The sequence below is a fragment of the Nipponia nippon genome, unplaced genomic scaffold (genome assembly GCF_047370975.1).
Source record: "Nipponia nippon isolate SJK-2023a ecotype South Korea unplaced genomic scaffold, ASM4737097v1 scaffold_1, whole genome shotgun sequence".
Classification (NCBI taxonomy): Eukaryota; Metazoa; Chordata; class Aves; order Pelecaniformes; family Threskiornithidae; genus Nipponia; species Nipponia nippon.
In genome coordinates, this window is record NW_028262290.1 from 118,468,452 (window position 1) to 118,491,830 (window position 23,379).

Below are 23,379 nucleotides of genomic sequence, written 5' to 3' on the forward strand. Positions count from 1 at the left end.
TTAAAACACACAGGCACACAGGCTCATGTGCTCACAGACTCAAGCTGGAGATCTTCCTAGCAGAAGAGCCTGTCAGGGATGTGCAGAATTATTTCCCTATAGTTTTGCTTTGCAACCTCGCAGGTCTTTAACACTGGGATTTCGATAATGTTATCTGGTGAGGGAAGGAAAGTGCAAAGTTCAAACAGGCTCGAATATCACAGACAATTTATACTCTGCTTGCCAAGGCTCTCGCTCTTGCAGCATACTCCTCCAGAAGGCAGCAGCGGCAGCAGCCAGTTTTACGCATCTAATTTGGAAGGGTTTGGAGGGAGGGACAAAGGATCATCTGTGCATCTTTTCAGTATGAAGCCTGCTATTACCTGCCTGCTCAGGATGTTATCATTGCTCTCAGGAAACATGCTTGGACTGCAGAAGAGGCATGAACTGCATTAATTCTGCCCAGCACCTAGGTATTCAGTGCTCCTTCGTGCTAATATTTACTGTGCATAATTGTATCACAGAGGTGGACGCCGGACTTTTCAGCAGCTATGCAGGGAGCATTTGGAGATACAGCTCTTAAGGGCAGGGAGGAGTTTTGAGATTGAAGGATGTGTGTTTTAGAACCGATGGGTCAGTGCACAAATCATTTCACCACAGACATATAAACTGTCATTAGGTTTAAGAGATGGAGGTGAGTTCATCTACCTCTTACAGACTTTCAGGGCTCTCTAAAGATTTATTTGATGTTGAAATGGTGCACGCTCCCTCACACTGTTAAAGATTTCTTCATAGCCCTCATGACTTATTGTTTTCCCCCTTTTTTTTTTTAATAGAAGTGTACATTTTGAACCATGACTCACTGCAAGAGGTGGAGCTTGTGGCAAACTCTCTAGCCAAGGAGTGACAGAAAACAGCACGAGCCCTGCTGGAGAATGCACATGGTCTCAACATGGAGAACAAACCACATAAGACAATGCCGTTTTTCTCTCCTGTCTCCATCAGCTCAGATTCTGGTGTCTGCTCCATCTCCCACTGAGGACTTTGGCCTAAATCCCAGCCATGCAGTAGTCACCAGGGGGGTCTCTCCCACCACATCCTCATGCTGCCTTTGTCAGGACCAACCTGAGTTCTTACCAGAGCCAACCATGCTGCACATCAAAATCCTCAGACAGATGAGTGGCAAAACTTTATTTATTTTTTCCCCTCTGAATTCAACAAAGAAATGCTTCGCCTGCAGCCATGCATAGCACACCTTCGCCTCTCTCCAGCGGACCTGAACTGGGAGATGTCTGGTCCAGCGCAGAGAGGGGTCCCAGGTGCTGGTGGGCTCAACGCATTGCAAAACCGCGGTGCCAGCCCCCGTGCAGCCCCTGCCCTGCCTGTCCCCAGCACCCATTGCAACCTGCCCGCCTCCCCAGCGCCAGTCAGCCCCTTCGCAGGCTCAGCCACAAGCTGTGCACGAAGTCATTTTTCTCTCTCACTGTGGGCAGTGTGATAATTTAATAAGCAAACTGATGTTTTGAAGGCTACAAAGTCAGCAGAGGGAAAATAGTAGCGAGGAAGAGAAAGTGTCATGCCAGCAAGCAGCTTTCATTGCATGATGTGAGGCAGGGAAAGCTTCCAGAGGAAAAATGCCACTCCCAGCTAAAAATAAAGGCAGCCCAGGAAGCCTAAACTCAACAGCTTGTCTGCTGCTAACTGAAGCAGCACTAGGTGAGAGAGAAGATATTGATCAGCTTCTGCAAGGAGGCAACAGAATGCCTTCTGCATTTGAATATATTTCATATTTACTAGTTCGTGGCAGAGTATAAAATATGAGGGCTTTGCTGTTTTGACAGCAGGATGACATCTTTTCGTGCAAATCTTAGAGTTGAAAGCGCAAGACAACACCCACTTGAAGGAGGGATTTCCTACTCGAATGATGGAGGCTTTTGGGTTCGGAAACCCAAGTTCTGTTCCACAGGCACCTGTGAGGGCTGAGTACTCGGTGCTTGACTCTCTCACTGAAACTGGTGCAGGGTTTCCCTGTATCATCCTGCCTCAGCTGCAGAGAAAACAAAGATTTGCCTGCCTTGGTGTCTCTGAGGCTACATGGTGTCCTGCTTGCAAAGACATCTTTGCTCTGAAGGCATTAAAACCTGCTTTCAGTGCACAGCCATTAGAGAAGTAGTGACAGCATCACCCTCTCCCAGACTTCACAGGGACAGTGACAATCTCACCCTTCATAAATGCCACTCAAGGGGGAACTTAAAAGGCAAAAACCTCTGAGAGAGGTTTAGTATGCAAACAAGCAAAACTAGCTACTCTACACATTGCATTGGAGTGAATACATGACCAAAATTACTTTGGGGACCTACCTGTCACTTACAACCACTCAAAAGTATGTTCTCAAAGTTTATGGAGCCATTAGCGGTTCTGGAGCGTGTCCTGGGGGCGATCTACTGTACCTACAATGTGATGTACTGCGTACAGCTGTAGCCTTCATGGACTGCCTGTAATGACACTCACATGTGAAGGACTATCGGAATTCCAGGTATGGAGGAGAAAGCAACAATGAGGAGCAAGGAGCCCGCATCATATCTGCAGCAAGGACAGATCTTTCCTTTATATTTAACAGTTTAGGTGCTATATTCTCATCCTATTTTATCCCAGTGAGCCACTTAAAGAAAATCACTGTCATGGTAGAAATTAGCACCACAAAATTTGCCAGACATGATGCATCTGTTTCAGCGCGCTCCCTCTGACAGCCCAGGGTGCTGCGAACAGGAGAGGCTCCTTTGAGAGAACAGTTTGCAGCAAGATTACTGCTAAGCCATTTTCAGAAACACAGACATTTCCTAGGGCAAAAGAGGTTCCTGGTACAAAAGGTGGAGGGAACCTTTTGACATAATAATCTCAGTCATTTTCACAACACACCAGATTCCCCGGCAGCATGGTGAGTACAAGCGCATGAGACTCAACGCCTGCTGGAGTTGTAGCAATGGGGACAGAAAAGCTTAACACTCATGGCACTGTTCCTCACATTCAAATGCTCTCAGAGGAAACTGCCAGGAAAGCAAATACGGTTTTAAGTGGGGATGTCTCCAGAGACTGAGGAATCTTTCTACTGGATGCTCTGAATATGGTTGTGAGTCTCAGAAATCCTGATAAGAGAGTTCCTGCTGAGATGTTCTGTTAAGTTAAAATGTCTATGCAGAACCACTGGAAATCAGCAAACAAAATGTGCATTAGAGACTCACCATGCACATTTGCAAGCCTTTGGAGAATTATATTATGTGCAAAAGAGGACAAAGGATTTATGGGGATGTACAGAACTGGTAAGCATATTTATTTTGATTATGAATATTATAACCATGTATGTTGTACATGAGTACTAATCCATACATTAAGCTGTGAGGATTTTGCTGTGCTTTTCTTGGCAGTTTATAAAAAGTAAGACACTTGCTGCATTGATTTGTGACCCCATCCCCTTTACTCAGCCACGACATTTGCTCCTGCACTCAGCTGTGACTCAGAGGTCTCCAAAGCATGAGGACTTTCAGTTTCCAGGACATACCTTTAGTCTACCTCTAATTTTAACGAACCAGAAATGGAAAGAGGAACAGAAAAAGGAGGTGATTGAAAGCCAGGGCAGCTTCTCCAGAGGTGCTCTGACAGCTGGGGACTAGGAAACCCAGCTAGAGCATAGCAGTACCCTGCTGCCATGGTGGCCACAACACGTTTTATCACAGAAGCATCTTGTGTTTTGAATGCCCACTATGGATGTGCTTTTAGCACATCAGGCAGACAGTGACACTCTCAAAGCTCTTGTCTGCATACAGCCTTATCTACTGTCATCAAAAATGTAAAAAGGGGAGAGGAAACGGAGAGATTTTGTTTTTTCAAGTATGTGTAAAAACAGCTTTACGCTCTGTTCATGCAGGGAGACGTTCCCTGCCACAGCTTCCAGGGCTATGGGCTGGGTAGACAAAACCCAACGGACAGAGAGCAAGCCCAGGCCCTGGGAGAAAGACCAAAACCCGGGTTGCAGCCACCCGGCTTCTGCCTGTGGTGGCAGGGGAGAGAAGAGAGGCAGAAAAGAGGCATTAATACCATGCAGTCCCATGGTGAGGGCAGCGCGGTGCTGCCTGCACCCGCTGCCTTCCCTTTTTCCCTCCTCCACCACTGCCCTGCCCTGGTGCCACCCTGGGCAAACAACTGCCCAGGCAGCTGGGGCAGCTTCATCTTGGTCATCAACCTCTTCATAGCAAAACTCTGGGAAGCAGGCAAAGGAAGGGAAACCCAGTAACAAACCAAGGACTAACAAATGCATAGCAGCAGAAATCGCTGAGAGAGATTTGCCTGAGAGATATTTGCAAAACCCCACCACTAATGCAACTGTGGGCTGCAAAAGAGACCTTGCTTCATCAATCTATTTTTTGAAGGAGAAGATGGACATTTGTGGGGAAAGGGCTGCAAATGACGAAACGAATAGGTGGAATAGGAGAAAACTACTATATATTTATATATACTTATTTATAGAGGCGGGACAGCAGAGGACCTTGCTGCAGTGGCTGAGGAGGCTGGCTTTCCCTCTGAGGCAGAGGGAGTTCATGTAAACAGGAAGCAGTGAGCAGCCTGGTCATCACAAAGGTATAAAAAACCCGCTTTGGCCTGGCCCTGCTCTATGTAATGACACATTTATATGGTCTAGATAAGACGGGACAGAGGCAGTGACTTTGTTCTAATCTAACTGCCTGATTAATATGTCTGCAGTTAGCAGGACACTGGACTCAATAAAGGCAGTGAGTGGGAAGGAGATAAGCAAGGGCACAGTGATATGTTTGTTCAGGTGTTAGCATGACAAACATTTTACACCTGCAGTCTTCCTTTGTTTTTAATAAATTCCCCTCCCATTCGCTGAAGGTTCAGCTCTCTATGGCTGCCTCTTCCGAGAAGCAGATAAATGGCTTTTCTAGTATCAGGGCTAGGCAAAAAAACTGGAGGGGCTTGTTTGTGTGCACCACGGGCACTCCATCGCCAGGGAGGCAGGCAGCCAGACAGAGGTGCTGCTGTGGCAGAACTGAGTAATAAAGAAATGGGAATTTCTGGGCTAAACTCTGCCTTGTTTTATGAGCCAGAATCTCCTCCCATCCACACCAGTAAAACCCCTCAGCACTGAAGAGCTGACATCTGGGAGACGCTGTGCTGCCTCCAGTCTCACTGACTGATGGGAGCCCTGGGCAATAAGGATCCTGGAAAATCAGACGGGTGGCTTTTAGGCTTTTTTACATTTTGTTTTCAGGGGATTTCCTAAAATGGAAACATTATCTTATTAATTCTTCAGCCACAACAATCTTGGAGCAGATTTCTGGCTTATTAAAAATAATGCAGTATGTCAGGCAGTGCCAAGCTAACATAAACCTAACTCTACCTAAGAAAGTAACTTGCTAAAAAAGAAAACCTGATTTTCTAGATCCTTTACGTACTTAATAGTCACTTATCATCATGATAATGGTATAATAAGTGGTGTAAAACTCCTACTTACTAGGGGTTTTTTCATTTTCCTTTTGTACTAATGCAAAAGACTGCAGTTGGTGAGCAAAGAAAATTGGACCATGATAAATATCCTGTATCTTTTTGAGACCCAGCTCTGCCATGGACCTCCTCTCTCCCCAACGCCCATCTGAAACATTTTAAGACTTCAAGGCAGACTGGACCCCACTTGCTTCTCCATTCTGGTCTTATGGGGGGAAAAAAAGAAGCAGGGAGAGGAGATGTTTAACTCTGGTTCGGTGAGGCTGCAGGAGACCCCGAAGATGAAGTATCTGTCTGCCAGTGAGCTGGGTTTGCTTTGGACAGCAACGATCTACCCATAGGAAGGGATCCTGGATGACTTATTTATCAGGCTGCTCTCCATCACTATTCCCTTCTCCCTGACAGAGAAACTACGTGAGGCCTGGCAAATGTGTGGGACAGACTGACAGTCCCCCTGGCAGCCAGCAGCAGCAGCTTAGTGGCAGAGGAAAGGAAACATTCAATAAGAAATCTTCAGAAAGGATTAGAGGAAGACTAAATTTGCAGTCTTAAAAATGCAAGAAGGTTTAGGGTCGCACCATTCCCCTCGTCACTGCCATCTTTGTCTTTTGAGTAAGTTCAGCGAAATCCTATCTCTGGTTCTGACAGCAAGATTTCCACTGATTTCAGTGGGGATCTGCAGTGTCACCTTTTGCCTACTCAGACTTTGTGTCCGCTGTGCTTGCAGCCAGCATGACTGAAAAGCATGGGCCGGGAAATCAGCAGGGCAATCTGGTGTAACATCCCATTCCCAGGTCAGGATCTGACCCTGCCTTTGCTAATTGCCTTTTGTGGCTTCACAAAGACACCACCGAGGTCCTGGCAAAACTGGCCGCAAAAACAAAAGGGTGTGAAGAAGCAATTTCAATTCTGACTTCTGATGCAGCTTTCAGCAAGATGTTAGCGTAAAACACACGGCACCATCTGATCTCCCCTTTCCTTCCCACCCAAGAAGCTGCCTTTGCTCTGCACCCCACGTGGGACAGTGACCAGGGCAGCTCATCCTGCTCTCTGCAGTGGTGGCCCTATAGGAGCAGTGGCCCTTGCGGGCACTGGGTGCATGCCCGCATGCCTCTGTGTTGACGCTATGGATGGGAACACTTCTCCTTACTTAGAATTAGCTACCATCCATCCTGATTAGCTGTTGGTGTGAATTCAGAAAGGAGGGATGTGACCAGCAGATGATACAGGGGTGGTTTAGTGAACCACCCTTGAATGCAGTGAAAGAAAAAGGAGAGGAGAAGAAAGTTTCTTCTTCTGTGAGAGAGAGATCTTCACAGCAAAATGAGGGACATCTGGCCGAGCTGTGGTTTCATCAGCAGAGATACCAGCAGCACAGCATGGGCTTCCCACCAGCTGGAAAATGCAGTGTGTGTCCCTGGTTCTGGGTGTCCCTCCAACAGCTCACTCCGCAGCCCTGCGGCTACATCTGCCCTTGTATTGTTTTCCATGCTCGGGCGATTAGCCTCCCAGCGATACGCCTGTCCACATGTCACCCACAGTGCAGTCGTGCCCATGGATCGGTTCAAGATTTGGCCTTTCATACTGGCTCTTATTTAGTTGTATAATTTCTTCTAAACAAAGCCACCCAGACTGCTGGGGGAGGAAAAAGCAAAATGAGCTTTTACTCTGGAGATAGATAGAAAACAGGACAGGATTCCTCATCAAGTTGCAGAAACGCCCAGGGGCTCTGAACAGAAGAGATCAGGGTCCTGGTGTGTCTGCACAGTGCCCGGTCCATGGTGCAAGGCAGTCAGTGCCCTGGAGAGCTTACCAACTGCCAGCCCAGCTTGGATAAGGCAGTCATCTGTCAGGCATGCTGTATGGTCTGCAGGTTCACCAGTAACCAGGAGTGGGGTGTGCACTTCAGGAAGGTGCAGCTCAAACCTAGGGAATTCTTCAAGCCTGGAAAATAAAACAGGGTTTAATCAAAACAGTGCAGGTCTTGCAGGGCATGCCATGCTCTTCCTTAGTGTCCTATCGGCCTGCAACCAATTCATTGTCTCTCTTCTTCCAAAATCTCCTGGAAAAATGCCCACCTGGTTTCACCAGTCTCTTTCTTGGACACTGAAACCAGAATGGAAGAATTTTGGCAGGTTAGGTATTGAGCTTTTTCCAGTGGAGTATCATGACATTATACTCTGCAGTTCTGCCCCCTTTTTTTTCTGGCTTTGCATGTGTGCGTCTGAGATGTGTTTGCATGTGTTCAGCAAACAGGTAGCTTTAATTCACTTATCGCCAGTATCTATGACAGCACAGGCTGCAATTGCCAGGCACACCTGATGGCTGTGCTGGACATGAACAGCTCGCAGGAACGCACCTTCAGTGGTCCAGCTGGATATTGCTAAGCTGGATACTGCCTTGGTGCCAGTGCAGAGACACCCGCAGGTCCCCTCCATGTGCCCCTGCACAGGAAAGCAATGGCTGCATGTTAGCCGGGGGGCACAGACTGAGCAGGAGGCAATGAGCATCTTCATGGGAAATGTGGTTCTGCTTTGGTGTCACTGGGATGGGCAGCAGGGAGGTAGCACCTGACTTCTGGCTGTGCTGCAGCTCTCAGCCTCTTTTCAGGAACAAGCCCTTCATTACCCACTCAGGGTGTCTGAGATTTATGCAAAGGCTGTTTTAATAAAAAAGCAGAAATATCTGGCCCAGGACCCACCATCTCAAAGCAGACACCACAGAGCGATCCCAACAGACTCAGAGCACAGCATCCCACCAGAAGACGTGACATGCTTGCTTTACACCTACACACCTTAGCAGCACACCTCCTCTGAAGTGAGGATGAGGATCAGGTCTCCATAATTGTGTTTTTTATACAGTAAGAGGATATTCTTCAAGTAGTGTAATCAAATTCCAACTTAAAAGAACACGCACAAAGGAAATAAGTAATCTTCCCAGTGTTTACATTCATTACACTGAGTAACTCTGTGCTGGGCACTTCTCAGAACTAAGTTTTGAAGGGCAAACACGGGTTGACTGGGTTTGTTCTAGAGGAAGAAAGAAAAACAGTTTGGGCAAATTAAGAACAAACCTTAAGCCTCAGCTGCAATCTAAAATTAGGTTTCAAAGTACAAAAAGAATGTAAAGATTCAAGCAATTATTTTGTCTCCTTTTATTGTTGATTGCCTCTGTCTTTCCACACCTCAGGCTGTTCTGGAACCAGAAACATTAGGAAATATATCTTTTAAAAGTTTATTAAGAAGACCTGGTTCAACTGAAATTTGCAAGTCCATGGGATAAAAATCAGTCAAATAAGAATAGAAGTTCACGCAATCTTTTTTAAAACAAAAGATGAGCCAACTCAACTGTGAAATTCCAATCTGGGGACAGATTTTGGATATTGCAAATGTCTTGGCTTTGCAATCAAACTTCACTGTAGCTTAGTACTGAAACAGAGCAGTCACGAAGTTTTGAGCTGGATCACCAGGTTAAATTCCTTCTCGAGGGCTACAAAGTCCTTGTGGCATCTTGGCAGCCTGGGATACCAGGGCTCTGCATCTGGTTCTTCTGATTCCCCACTAGTTTTGTAAAAAGCCCCTTCAGTTTCTGCAGTGGGGCAGGTACGTAGCCCATGAAGTTACTGGTGGCAAGAGCAGACCTGACTTTGACAGTTTCCCTCTAGGTGAGATGAAAGAGAAGGGAACGCTCACCAGGTGATACTGTCATTATCAGGCAGCTGCCAGTATCGTCTGGGCACATTGCACTGGGCTTTCAACTCCCAACAGGGAGCACCGGTAGTTTTTCCCATGTATAATTTGTGACGCATAACCAATGAGTCACTCCTAACAAATAAAAGTTCTTCAATGGCAGCAATACCACCCCGTTACTCCCCCGAGCATAACAGCAAGATAGTGAAGCCAGTCTAATTACCTCTTCCCCCAACTAACGATCATTCATTGGATTCGAGATGACTCATAGTCGGCCTTTGATCATCACCAGTCCTGCACACAACGCCTTCCTGGTAGGATGAGAGCTGCGGTGGCTGTGCAAAGGACTTGGCTTGCTTGTGAGACTCTTACCCCAGCAGCTGCGATGAGGTTTGCAGGGGCAGGTGGCAGGGGGAGCCAGGCTGTCCCCATCCTGCAGCGATGGGATGATATGCACGGCTGACTGTGGTAGGGCTGTTTTGATGTAAGCTAAATGCATCTCCCCACTGTCAAACCTTGGTGTGGTCAGACGGAGGGTGGGGGGCAGCTGCAGGAGGCAGGAGGAAGAAACACGGCTGCTTGCAGCCTCTCTTGGTATGAACTCACCACTTCACCTTTGCAAGCTGTAACAACCATGGCAACAAGGCCAGTTACACTGAAAATGAAATGGGTTCAGGCTCCAGGTCCAAGGGAGCAGTATCGACACACACTGCTCTCAGAGCGCGAGGCTCCACAGCAAATTTGTGGTTAGCTTGCTGAAAGCCCCCAGGAACTGCTCAGCCAGTCTGTTCTTGTCAACAAGGAAATTCCTGTCCTTGGGTTTTGTTTGGTTTGTTTTTTTTTTTTTTAACTGCTCTGTCTAATCTAGGGGAGGGTTTGGGGCAAACAAATCAAAGCCCAGGTGCCCCTGGGCCTTCTCCTCCCATAGCCCATCACGCCCTGCAAAAAAGCAGCAGTGCAGCTTAATGTCACACTGTTGCTGGGATTTGGGTAGCATGACCAGCATCAAATATCTGCCCTCCCTTCATAATTTTTAATAACTCCACGTGCCTAGGGTCTTTGGTTTTTCATGTCATTCATCAACCATTTACATGTGAAGAAGTTAAATAAAGGCACTATTGCCCCCTCTTGCACTGACCCCCAACATCTGTATCCCAAGCAATCTCTGTGAAGGTCAGTGAGAAAATGCAGGCCTGAACACCAGAGAGAACTAGAGGACTAGTTTGCTACAGCAGAAGTCCTTACCTACAGCTGTGTTTCTCTGTGATTTAATGAAGGATGCTGTTTCTCACTGCGTTATGAAGCTGGCTTTTCACTAGTCTTGAGCTGGGGAGCACTGTGGGGCGTCCTCATGCAGGTGTTTCCACACAGAAGTTCAGGCTTGCATCCTGCTGTACCTTCTGCACCGAGAGGAGTGCAGCTCAAGGTTACCTTACAGCCTCGCTGCAGAGGGGAATTGGGACATGACTCAGGGATTCTGCATCAGCCGGTCCTCTCCCCCGCTCTGCCCAAAGCAGCATCTTCAGTTTCAGGAGCCTTTGAGCAGGTGCCCAATGAATCCAGGATCGAAATGGTGCAGCAAGGAAGACCTGGGAGGTACCTAGCATGCACTCAGTATCTCACACCCCTGCTCAGTGCAGGGAGGAGGAACACGTGCTACGGTTCAGCTGTACAGCCCCCAGGCTCCCCTATAGCACAGGGGCCCCATGCAAAAAAAAAGGCTCGGAGAGGAGTAGGACTCATTCATGATCAGGAGACACCGAGATGAAAGATAACTGATACTGTCTGTAGCTGTGCACCACGTTTCCACACAGGACATTGTTATATGTTGTATTCTGACTTTGAGCCTCTCTCCCCTATTTTTTCTAACAGCAGCATCAGCGTTAATTGCAAAGCAATGTGTGGGAGTTGCAATTAAGCAGCTTTCACTGAATGGTACTAGGATATATTTTAAACTCTTTATGGGGTTATGCGTATTTTTAACTCTTGGAAGAAACTTTGTTTCCAGGGAAGTACACAGCTGATAAGACCAGCTCTGTAAATAAAGAGGGAACCAGCTTTTTCAAGGTGGGAGTAATTTGATGCTCGAAGTGAGCAGGAAGCATATAGCTTTGCAGCGTATTTGCATTAGTGCCAGCCTCCCCAGTAGCATAAATTGCAGCACCACAGAGCAATATTTACTCTCTGAAAGCAGAAACATACCTATATGCTAAGGCAGAGCCATGACTTTTAGGGAACCATTTGGTTGCTATTGAATCCAGCTTCTGCTGCAAAACTTCACTAAGGAATTTGGAGACTTAAGTTTTAGACTTTCTAGCTGAAACAAATATTATTTATTTTTAAAAGTTGAACTAACACTCATTTGTCTCCCTGAGTTTGGAAGAGGCTGCTGAGGAAGCAATGAGACACCTGTTGCAAGGTGCCACAACTACACTGCAAGTATGACAATACTTTGTGTTCCTCTCAAAGTCCTGACTCCCCAAATCATTACAGAACAAGCTCAGCTGTCTACAGAGAAAATTATGTTTCTTCCTCTCAGTTTCAGAGAAAGCTTTAAAAGCGCTGGGACAAAAAGCTCAAGAACTAGAAGGCAAATGAAAACATGATTAATCACATTGGTTTTGAAGGCATGTAGTACACAGACTCCCGAGTGTTAATCCTCGAAGTTGAGTTTGATCCTATGGCTTTTAACATGCTTATGTATGGAAGTGCTGATCGTTCCAGCAGAACCAGGCTCCTCGTGCTGCCCAGCCTGAAATTGCCTCCCCATCCCTGCAGTGAGAAGAGCCCTGCTGCCCTGCTGCTGCGACCTCCTGCCTCCCCACAGCAGCTTTGCCAGTGCACTTCAGCGTGGACTGCACATGAAAAAAAAAAAAAAAGAACCCCAGGAGATGATTTTAAGCTGTGGCACATGAAATTGGAAGTGCAGGGAAACAGCATAAATGGACACTGAGACAGGGATGAGACACACTTGATATTATTAACGCATCTGGTTAATTCAACGGATCTGCTGGATGGATTTTTTTTCCCCTAGCGGGAAATAAGCTGCCACAGGATTTTTAATTTTGTGCATCAGAGCCCTGGTTGCCATCCAGAAAAGGGGACCTTGATAACAGGGTCTTGCTACACATCCAAGACGACAACGCACAAGGGCTGGTGTTAGCAACATTTCTTCTGGGTACCATACAAGGCATCCAGATGACATGAGGGAGACAGAGGCTTCACACCTTTCACTGGAGAGCTGTTATCACCACTATGCTACCGCTGTGCCTTGTGGGTTTATTGGCCCTCCCTCGTCCTAGACTCAGCGTCACTGCTCGAGTTCAATGGCATGGGGTAATGAAAAGTGATAATCAAACATTCAATAAATAGGGAGGGGATCAACAGGCAAATCCTTCGTAGACGCCAATGGCATCTGAGATTGGATCCAGTCTACTGGATCCAGTCGTGCTTTGGGATAGTGGTGGTCTCCCGTCTGCAGAGTGAACTGAGGAAAAAAACCACAACCTCAGAGAAGGGCATGAAAACCTCTTGGAGGCTTTGGAAAACAGGTGTTTGCACTGGATGAACTGCAAAGACCTTTGGGCATCATGAAAAATTGGGATGGATGAAAGTTTAGAACAATGGTGGAAGGAATAGATTGGGAAGAGGGCAAATAGAAAATAGGAAGTGGGTACACCAAAAAAAAGAGAGGGAGAAGCATGCCACTAACAGGAAAATGTAACTGAATCTGGAAAGCATCATCAGCGTAGAACCACCAAGACGACTTCAATCGTTCTCATTTACTTTAACATTTTGTTTATTGCTCCATCACGGTTGCTATCCTGTTCCAAAACTTAACAGTTCCTATAAAAAACATATTTAGGCAGACTGCCAGTGTCAAAGCTTTTTTTTTTTTTAACTAGAAAATTTGAATTTGGGTCTAGACTGCCTGGAGACATGCATTTCAGAAAACACTTCTTTTCTCCTCCTTCCCTAACCCCAGCTATGCCCATCTGATGGGCTCTGCATCATGGCACTTGCCAGAAAGACGGCTGGTTTTGATCTTTTACCTTTCTGCTCAATCAGCCCTGCTGTATTCACCCTTTTGTCCTGGGAGAGAAACAAAAACAAAGAGAAAACAAACGTGAAGATCCCTGCAAGCTGAAGTGTTATCTCAGGAGTCACGGCAAGATCAACATTGACTTTCGCTGGCTGCTGCCCCCAGCCCAGGCTGTACCTGTCGAAGCCTAGAGCCCGGGCATACAGCAGCAGCACAGCACAGTTAACTCTCCAGCAGCCAGACAGGCCCTGCTGTGCTCCCCCTTCCCCCAAGCCCTCCTTTCCTCAGAAATCAAGTATAATAAGTTTCTGCCCTGCCTGAGCAACGATCAACCTCAGAATTCACACCATTAAATGATAAAGTGTAGGAAACTAAACTTTGTTTCCCGGGATCCTGTTCTGCACTGTCTCTCTGCTGTTCCCAAAAGGTCAAGTTCAAAAAAACTAGAAAAAATGGTGCAGTGAGCTCAGCTGCATTTCTCTGGTCTAGACACTCCCCCAAAGTATCCAGGGAGACCTGACTCCTTGGGTCAGTCTGCCCGACCCAGGGCAGCCAGAGCACTCCCACTGCAATGGGGCTCCTGGCATGCCAGAGGGGGATCTGCTGCTTTGGTGGAGGACCAGGAAAATTCGTGGCACAGACCAGGCTTCTTCATCCATTGCTTTAGCCCAGTCCTTAGAAAGGGCTTTTCCTTGCCCCAGGACAAGCCGGCTTTGCGGGTGACAATAGGGTACAGGGGCAGAGAGCAGAGAGGAGATGCCCTTGCTCTTTCTGGGGGTCTCTAGGCATGCGGCAGGCTGAGATTAACCCAACTGACCCTGTGTTCCCAGGAGATGTGAGTCAGAGTGAGTCAGCTCCCATCCGACCGCCCTTTCTGCTCTCAGCTGCACAAAAAACACTGTATTATTGATGGAAAGCTTAATAAGGAGATGGAAATGGCGATGGAGAACAATTGTACTCCACAGTGGTGCACACGCAGGCTTTGGTGCCCAGAAACGCTCCACGTCGTCTTCCCCGCTGCCCGCAGACACAATATGTGTCCCAAGGAGATTTCCAACCAGGGTTGCCCCCCCTGAGAGCTGCCCCTCCAAGGACAGATGTTTCTTCCCAGTGCAGGATGACCAGCTTTCCCCTTTCGCACCAGCAAGCTAAGCAAGATCCTTCAGGAAAGGAACCGCCACATATGAAGACCCACCATCAACCTTCTCCCTATTAGTAACAAGCCTGTGCTTCTTCCCAGCCAAAGGGGGAAAAAAACACCCAGGGAAGGCTCCAAAGAAACACACCACCAGATATTGACTCTGCTGCAGTTCACGGGCAGTGATGAACCCACAGGAAAGGATTAGGCTGCCAAGGAGCACAGCAGGCTCGACTCCAGATTCACATGCACCACAGACAGTTGTTTGCGAGGGGGGTGAGCCTGGCCCATGTTTTTTAAGGTTGTATTTCTGCCTAGTTTAGCACACATTTGTTTATTTGAGTTGATTGCAATCGAGCCACCCTGGTTTAGCCTCTTTCAATTGGAAAAAAATGGCAGCTAGGTCAGTGTCTGCAAGACTGTGGAGTAAATTTGTGTAAAAAGATGGAGAAACTGCTGTTAATGACCCTGCTTGGGTTTTCCAGCCGGGCAAGCAGATTTTCCTTGTGGCAGCTGCTGTTGTGTACTGCAGACTCTTTTCCTTCGGAAAGGTGGTAGTTTAAATTGGAGTTAGACGTACGGTACCTGCCAAGTTCAACATGTCTCCGAGACAAACACAGCTCTGTCCGCGAGAGGCCCCACATCGCCGAGGCTATGCAAAGGCCAGCTCAGCTATGGAAAACAGCAGGGAGAGGACTTGGCTGTGTGAAAATGCAACCGCTTCTTGTAATGTAGACATAAACTTTTCAAGGAAGGGTTGCTGGAAGGGCAGAGAGAAATGTGAAATACAGGCCTGACTGTTTTTTTTCTTTTATTATTATTATTTTTGCAAGAGTTCATTCCCAGTTCCCCCGCGCCGCACATAGGCTTTGCTCTGTGCGCTGGCTGCCCCTGCGCCAGGACCGCTCAGCCCCGGGAACAGCAGGTTTCAGCCCTTTCCAGCAGTCACGCCACATGTCCTAGGCTTGGAGCCCGTCTCACTGTGTCCCTGTCCCCACCGAGCTGTGTCCCCAGCAAGAGGAGATAGAGAATGCCTGGGACCCATACGATCTCCAGGATCTCTGAACTGCCTCTCCTGGGGAGAGAAATCAAAGCACCCTGGGCAACTCCCCTGGTATGGGAGTTTGGGGGGGATCCTTCAGAGGCCAGTTTCAGCAGCATTGATTCCTCCCTTGACGTTTAAGGGGAAGAGGCAGAGCACCCCGGCCTCCCCCAGCTGCCTGGTCAGACATCCTGGCAGAGAGCATCAGTGGATGCAGGACCCACAGCACTGCACAGGAAGGAGCAGCTTGCTCCCTCTTCCCATTTCTGTTCCTGTTTCTCAGGTGGGAATGGCTACCATTTGCCCTCTTCATCTTCCAAGCTTGTGGTAGCCCATGCTGAAGTGCCAAGCTCCTATACTCAACACAAGGCTAGGATCTGTGATTAAAGTAACATAACCAGTAACCTGGTCATTCATAAATCCATTCTGCCATCCTCATTATCTATCCCAATTAGCTAGCAAACCCCACCAGGAAGGTGTCTGCAATCAAAAGAGATCTGAATCTCTCCAGGCAGAAACCCTTTTAAAAGAGGCCCTATACAACCACACTACGTGGGGATCCCCAAAACATGGTGCCAGAAAAAACAGCAGAAACCATGGGAGATGACCTACATGTCTCTTTGTGAGTCCTCCACATTTTAGGCATCCAGAAACAGCAGCACAAAACTGAAAAAAATCTAGAAGTTCCTTGTGCGGCAGTAAAAGATGAAGCTGAAAGGAGGGCTTTTCCAGACTGATGCATGAACCAGCCCCACAGTGCGGAGAGAGGGATGGGGCAAAAAGGGATGAGTTGCCAATGCTAAATCTGCTGGAAGGAGCAGTTTTAGGAACACACTGGCAGCTTTGCCCCTTTCTCCTCCCTAGCACTCACTCCTAGGACCGTGTTAACAAGCTCAGCCCTAAATCCTTCAATCTTTTCTGCATGAGCAGATCACTGCTCCTGGGCAAAACCCACTGGATCTCAGTGGCCCTCCTAGGGCTGGACAGGGGACAGCTCTTGGCCTGAAGGGACAGAGATGCTGGGAAGGGAAAGGAAGGGGAAATAGGTATGGAAACATTTGGGCACAGTGCAGCTGAGGCTGCGCCCATTCAGATAGCATAAGGGTACCAGCTATAGAGATTTAATGAAATGCAAAAGTAATGGCATTGAACTGCTGCACAAGGGTCTTCTGACAAAATGGTCTGTCCTTGGAAAAGTCTGACTCAAAGAAGCAGAGACTTCCCATGGTAATGCATCCATGTCTACAAAAGTTTCCTTAGATCCCTGCCTGGACATGGTCTTGCCTGACTTGTCTTGCTTGTTCTCCTTCTCTGTGTGGTTTTGCCTGGAAAAGCCCCAGAGCAGCTCCACAGTTTGAATGCTGCTCTGCCCAGCTCCAAGCAGGAAAGTGGTGGATCTGTGTCTCGCATCCCACCAGAGTGTCCCAGCTGTTGGGTAGGTTTTTTCTCCATTACGTGCCGCCTCCTCTTTCTTTCCCTGCCATTCAGCACCCAAGTAACCCATCTGATTTCCCTTATTATCTCTGCCCGTACAACTCACTCTCAGACTACCAGTAGATCCATTTGAATTATTCACTGCAATCATTATCATTAATCCAGCCTATTTGCTGAGCTAGCCCTGATGGGTGAATATATTTGTCATTCCTAAGTATTTGCCAAAATAGCCTGGGTGAGCCATTTAGCCCAGGGCCATTTGTAGTAGCTATTTGTGTTCCTTTCCATTAAAACTCATCTCATGGCCAGTACAAGCCCTGTGCAGTGCTGAAACCTCGCTCGGGTGCTGTTTCGAGCATCTTGGTGCAGGGCATGTTCCCCTGACCCGTTTCTGCCTTAGCAGCCTATCTGCGCTGCCGGGATGGCACAACGCAGCTTGGCAGAGTGCAGCACTGGCTCCCAGAGGTGGAGCTGTAACTCCCCAAATTAATGCTTTTCCCCTCTTAACTATTACTTTTTTTTTATTCTCTTTGGTCATAGCTTTTTCTGGCTATGGACACCAGAGTTACATGGATTTTCTGCTCCCTTCTTCAAAAGTGCACGTGCATATGGGTGGAGAAAACGTACTAAATGCCAAAGATTATATTTCTCCAAGTGTTGTAGTAGGTTCTATGGTTACGGTCACAGAGAGCAAAGGAAATGCTCAAGTGGCCACAGGAGCTGGAACTGAGCCTCTGTGCATAAGACTGGCGCGTATTTAACACGAGCAGCTATAGGGCAGGTGATCTGTTTGAAAATATAACCTGTGCACAGTGTTGAAGCCTAATCTGTTGGGGGAGTCATTTCTGGTGACGGCTGCCTAAAAACTACACGTTGTGTTGCTAGCTTATTTCCGTTTCCTAAACCCTGGTAAGGATGTGCAACATCCTCAGTTGCACAGAACACTTTATAGTCACCGTGTAGCTCGTCAGTATTTGCTAACAATGCAATATGTGTTTAACAAAAATTAAGCTATTAACTATGCATGTGTATTGCAATTTGAAGGATTCACCCCCTATTAAATATGGGGTAAATGTGGCAAAAAAATCCCTATTAGTGACATATTTGTTGTAAATCCTGACAAGTTAAAAAAGGCCCTCAGCTAGTCAGTCAAATTTTGATAAAAAATATTAACATTTAACCCAGAAAGTGGCAAAGTTGAGCCCAGCCCAGTCCCTGCAAATGTAAATAAAATTCAGTGTTTGAAAGGGGGGTGTTCGAAAGGAGCCCTGGATTAGCCAGACAGCACTAACTTCATTCCTCCAGACTCCATGACCGTGAGGATCCAAATGTGTGGTGGCTGTTACACGTAATATGACAGAAGAGACAAACTGCTTGAAACCTCTTCCAAATTTAAGCCCATGGAAGTCAAAGCTGATTACACCAGACGTGCATTTGGCCTGTAAGCTTCTGAAAAGCAGATAATCAGTTATTTTCTTTGCTTGCAAGACAGAGGCTCCAGCCTCGGATGTGGCCACACCACACGGTCAGTGTGAGGACCGCACTCTGGAGGGACACAGGAGGTTAGCACTAAAACCATACGCCCCCCACATGCATGCTCAGGTCTCCTCCCGGTATCTTTTCCCGTTTTCTGTTTGCCACAGCCATCCCTGGATCACGCAGCCTGTTTCTGACCAACTACTTCAACCATCCTCTGATGAAAGAGGGGTGACCAGCCTCATGTGTGGCATCAGTGCCAGGATGCACATAGGCAGGTGCTCTGGAGCTGCCGACCCACTTGCACAGTAGTTTACTTTCTGTCCATACCTTGATAGGATGATACCTTTGCCTGGCCGGAGAGGACTCTGCTTTCACCACTCCTCCATCAGGGCCATAGAGCAAACAATAAAAACAGTGTGTCAAGACATCAGATTTCAGAGGTTCTGCCTGTAAAATTTTTAGCCTCTGATAATGACTTTTTGCAAACAGGTGATAAAATGCAATTGCTCCCTCCATTTTAAGTGAGAGTGGCATACAATAAGCACCCCTGAGAAAAAGAAATACATTGTTCCACAGCTTGATATATTCATAGTTTTAGACCTACATGTTGCATTAAATGAGTTGCCATCAATCAGCTAGGAAATGCTTTAGGTCTGTGAAGTGTGCCACGTTTTAGAGAGCCAAAGGATGTACCGCAGAGCCCTTCATCATCAGGACAGGGACACTGCTCTGGGAAACAGTTGTTTTCAAAGATAAAGCCTCATGGATCAAAACTCAAGCCGAGAAATAACAGTAAAATTATACTGACGCTCTGAAATGGCCCTGGACCAGCTCCCAGAAACATACCATTAACAAAGGCATTGCAGGACGTCTCTACTGGCTGCGCTGCATGGTGGCTCCCTGCTTTCCTCCCTCTCTTCCCCGACACGGGCAGGAACCCCGTTGACACAAGCGGTAATTCTGCCCAGGTAGAAAGACAAATTTATGTCACATGGAGACTTTGATAACCAAAAGGAGAACTTTACCACAAGACCTATTTTGGGGGATAAATGGACCAGTCCTTAAATTTATAGTTGTTAAACTTCTGTGGCTAGGGCTCATATTTGCCTCATATTTGCACAAAAACTATACCAGCTTTGTGCACCTGATCTCCACAGATCTTTACTTGCAACTTGGATGTCAATGCAAGCTGGGAATGTATCTCTGAGGGGAATCAAATCCTTTCTTGCCTCGATCCTGCAGCAGAGACTACTCAAGGAGCAAGGTGAGCATACCGGGGTGGTGGGAGGTATGGCATAGACACTGTCATCTTTCCCCAGGCTTCTTTGTAATCAGATCCCAAGGATCCATCTTGGAATTCCCTACAAGTTCAAAATTTGTCTTTGCACAGAAATGATGACAAAATAAACCAAGTGTTGAATGCAAAGCCCCTTCACCACTGTAGAAAAGCTGCCTTTATACATGCTTTTCTTCCAGAGCAGAAGTGTACAGAGAGGAACCGCTATAGAACAATGTTGGTCTGCACAGACCAGACCTCAACAGGCTTTTGCACAGCAAGACTAATGTTACACTCCTGCCGACACCCTGATTGCCATATGCTGAGCAGGTACTGCTAGAAGAAAAGAAAAAAAAAAGAATATGACATTGCCTTCTTTAGGCATGGCTTTGTAAATCTGAATCAAAGAAAGCTCATGGAGCCTGATAGGCTGAAACCAGAAACACAGAGCAAAGTACTCAGCTTTGAATGGACACAGGATAAGCAGAGAAGACTGGCAATGACACAAATTTCTTACACCTCACTGCTATTTTATGTCAACTCCTACTTAAAACATATGATTCTGGAGTAAGAGATCCCAGAAATACACGGGAATCATCCCCACTTTGCTGCGTGATCCCATAAGTGGTGGTGCTGGCAGCAGCCCAGGACAGGAGAAAGCACGGGAACTTTTTCAGCTGCCCTTGCTGCTGGGAGAAATCCTTGTGCAACCGCAACCCCAGATTCCCTGCAGCAGTTCTGCCTCCGACCTCCGAAGTGTGACGAATCCCATCATCACCCACCCCATGCCCATGGGTGCTCCCAGCTGCACGCAGCAGTGCCGGGGATGAGGATGAGGAGGGCCACGGGAAGGGGTCAGCAGCTGTGGGGAGGAACAGATGGCCTCAGCCTTCCCACAGCAGCTGCAGTTGCGTCTGTTTAGAAATTGCTGCAAAGTGCCAATTTTCATTACATGAAGCACTGAATACTTGTCTGGTGGTAACCACATTTCATCACAAGCTACACAAACTGGATCTTGAATGGCAACCTGGAGATTAAATGAAACTCTATTACCCTGGGTCTAATTTCGAATCAGGTTTTAACCATTCTCTCATTTTCACACCTGAGCAATTTTCATGCAGACCCTCTCCCCACTCACCGCTGCAAACACATAGGAAGCTGAGCACAGAAGACCAACACAGGACAAAGTTACGGGATTTAAAGAAGACTGAGGATGTGTGGAGCTCCTGGCTCTCTGCAGCAATCCTGCCTGGGGACCGGAGCGTGGTTTTATTTAAGGGTAGGGACAGATGACTGCACTGTCAGAAATTGCCATGCTTTCAGTGGAGATACGGTATCACTGCACACTGGTCACCTTGGATAAAGAATTACCTGAAAGCAGTCATTCTCACAGGAACAAAACTCACCTTGCTGCCTGCTCTCTCTGCCCACTTCCAGGCAGTGATCTGCAACCAACTGCAGGAACAGGAGGGGTGGGTGAAGGAAGGGAATTGAATGCTTAAACACTTGGCTGCATATTATGAAATGTTTTACATGTAAAATAGATTAAAGAAAACCATGAGGAGGAGAGAACATGGAACAGCAGATTCATGATTACTGGTGTTGGTCTAACATGCATTCATGGCAAGGTCAGAGAACACAGGAAAACCTTATCTTAAAGAAAAAAAAAAAAGCTCAGATCAGATTCTTGTGTATCCAAGAGTTTCAAGTCTTGTAAAGAATTATGATTAACCTGAATGACAGCACTCGGAGCTCCAGGAGAGCTCAGTGAAGCAAATCATGCTGAACTAAAATTAGCAGCGTCTAAAATTCAGCCATCTACTTGGCATCCACACACGATGCTTCCCTGGCCCCAGACCCATCACATCAATCAGCTTTCCCAGTGCCATCAGCTCCTTGCTTTCAAAAGCACTGCTGAGTGTATTGCTGCTGTTCACATGCAGCCTGCACCTGCCTGGAGGCAGCAAGCCCGATTGCTAGACACCGGTTTGGTTTTTTTCCAGTATTTCCTTCAATGTTTATTTGCTGATTGTTTTCCAGGCAGCTGGAATTCAAGATGTGAAGTGGGGACTCTCTGTCAGTGAAAGGACAGAAAAAGACCAGAGATAATAGGATGAGATCATAGGTCTAGAAATATGCTGGAATCGCACATGGCTCAAAATAGACATGAACCATGTCCTGAGAAAAGCAAGGAAGGGTTTATCATGGTCCACAAGCTATAGGGCAGTAAGACATGAGTTAAGGCCTGCTTCTAGGGGACTTAGCACAGAGAATGAGTGTGGAAACAGAGTTTTGTTGCTCTGCCCTAGATCCCATGTGTTCGCTGCATCTGTGCACAAGAGTACGGCTGGACTTACTCACCCTAAGCATCTTTTCAGCTCCAGGTTCGCTATTCCCATTTGCTGCCTACAATCCCATAGGCATACAGGCCAAGCTCTGAACCGTACTTAAGTGCTCACTGCCCTTGCCCAGGCCCACACTCTTGTTCACAGGGTCTGGACAGACTGGTGTGACTGTGCCACAGACCAGTTCGCCAGCAGTGATCCCCAAGCCAGCTCCAGTTGGAAACTCTGAGCCCAAACTGTGGCTTAGCTAAGAGCCAGCAGTGTGGGTGGAAAGTACTCAAGCAAAGGGATCCAGTGTTTGTCACCTCACAGAGCCCAAGAGTGCCTTGTGAGGAGTAACTTCTAGGGAGCGTGAAAAGGATGACACACGGCATTAGGCCAGAGTAGGAATCTAGCTTCCCATGCAGCATTCATTTCCATCTGTAGAAAAAGCCTTGGAAATACTGGGAAATGCTGAATGTGAGGGGTTTTTGCCTGAAGAAGCAGTAAGGTGGGAAACTCAGCAGATGATGCACAGTGCACTGGTAACATCTAGAGAGCAAGACAACTTCACAACAGCTTGCCAAAAGGGTGGACAAGCAGCACAGTAGCGGTCAAAATGCCAGGCCAGCAAGCACATGTTGGAACAATCCGTGCAAAAAGCAAACCAGAAAACTGCATCACTTCAGGAAGACAGGGTGGCCAGCAATAAATCAAGGATAGGCAGGGGGAATCCAAAAGACGGCAGAGAAAGAGAAGGAGGAACTGAGATTTACCCACATTACAACAGAAGAGACAGGAACAAAGCTAGGGAAAAAATAAGAGTACAGGACATAAATGAATGGTATTTAAAAGCTATACTGAATTTCTCTTCATATCACAATGCAGACATCATTCAAATAATCTGTCAGGGAGCAAAACAGAGACAAGAAAACACACACATACTGTAGAGCTCACGGCCATCAAGGCCACAGATCTCTCATGACTCATATCATGAAATCTTCACATGCACAAGTAAATAGCAAGAGAGTTTCAGGAGCAATGAAGAGCCACAAGTCCCACGATTACATCAATTTCAATAATGGACATGAGGCAAAGACTCACCTCTTGTAGAAGACTCCATATCTACCTATTGCAAGGGCTTTTCACTCATACCCCTGAGCATTTCACATCAGGTACAACACTGGACTGGAGAGACCACTGGACCTACCTAATACAGTAATTTCCATGCTACTATTTTTTTCTGACAGCCTCAATCTTCTGATGTCTTACAGTGGAGTTTCTTCTCACCTGTACTCCCTTTCTGCACAAACACATGCTATCTGCATCCTGTGACGAGGTTATTTTCACAGGCTTGCCCGGGCACAGCCTTTGAAAGAAGAGCTGCAGTCAGGGGATGCGACTGGGTGCTAATGGAGCCTGCTGTGGACTACCTAGTGGAAAAAGGCACAACTTA

At 47.1% G+C, this 23,379-nt stretch overlaps 1 protein-coding gene across 8 annotated transcripts in view; it reads right to left on the reverse strand.

Moving 5' to 3' along the window:
- The window catches only part of LOC148057579 (uncharacterized), a 36,243-nt gene extending 12,915 nt beyond the window's left edge, over positions 1 to 23,328 (reverse strand). The window contains exons 1-5 of one of the 8 annotated variants that reach the window (XM_087761759.1): positions 23,214 to 23,253; positions 22,700 to 22,730; positions 21,006 to 21,054; positions 19,170 to 19,283; positions 7,313 to 7,443 (exon numbers count right to left, since the gene is read on the reverse strand). In XM_087761759.1, the coding sequence (XP_087617885.1) occupies positions 7,349 to 7,443; positions 19,170 to 19,283; positions 21,006 to 21,054; positions 22,700 to 22,730; positions 23,214 to 23,251 (327 nt within the window). In that variant the 5' untranslated portion in view covers positions 23,252 to 23,253 and the 3' untranslated portion in view covers positions 7,313 to 7,348. Of the gene's footprint in view, positions 1 to 2,843; positions 7,444 to 10,311; positions 10,632 to 19,169; positions 19,284 to 21,005; positions 21,110 to 22,699; positions 22,731 to 23,027 lie in introns of those variants that run through there. The other 7 variants (XR_015706199.1, XR_015706267.1, XM_087762485.1 and 4 more) reach the window with 7 other exon arrangements.
- Between the last annotated feature and the right edge of the window lie 51 nt (positions 23,329 to 23,379).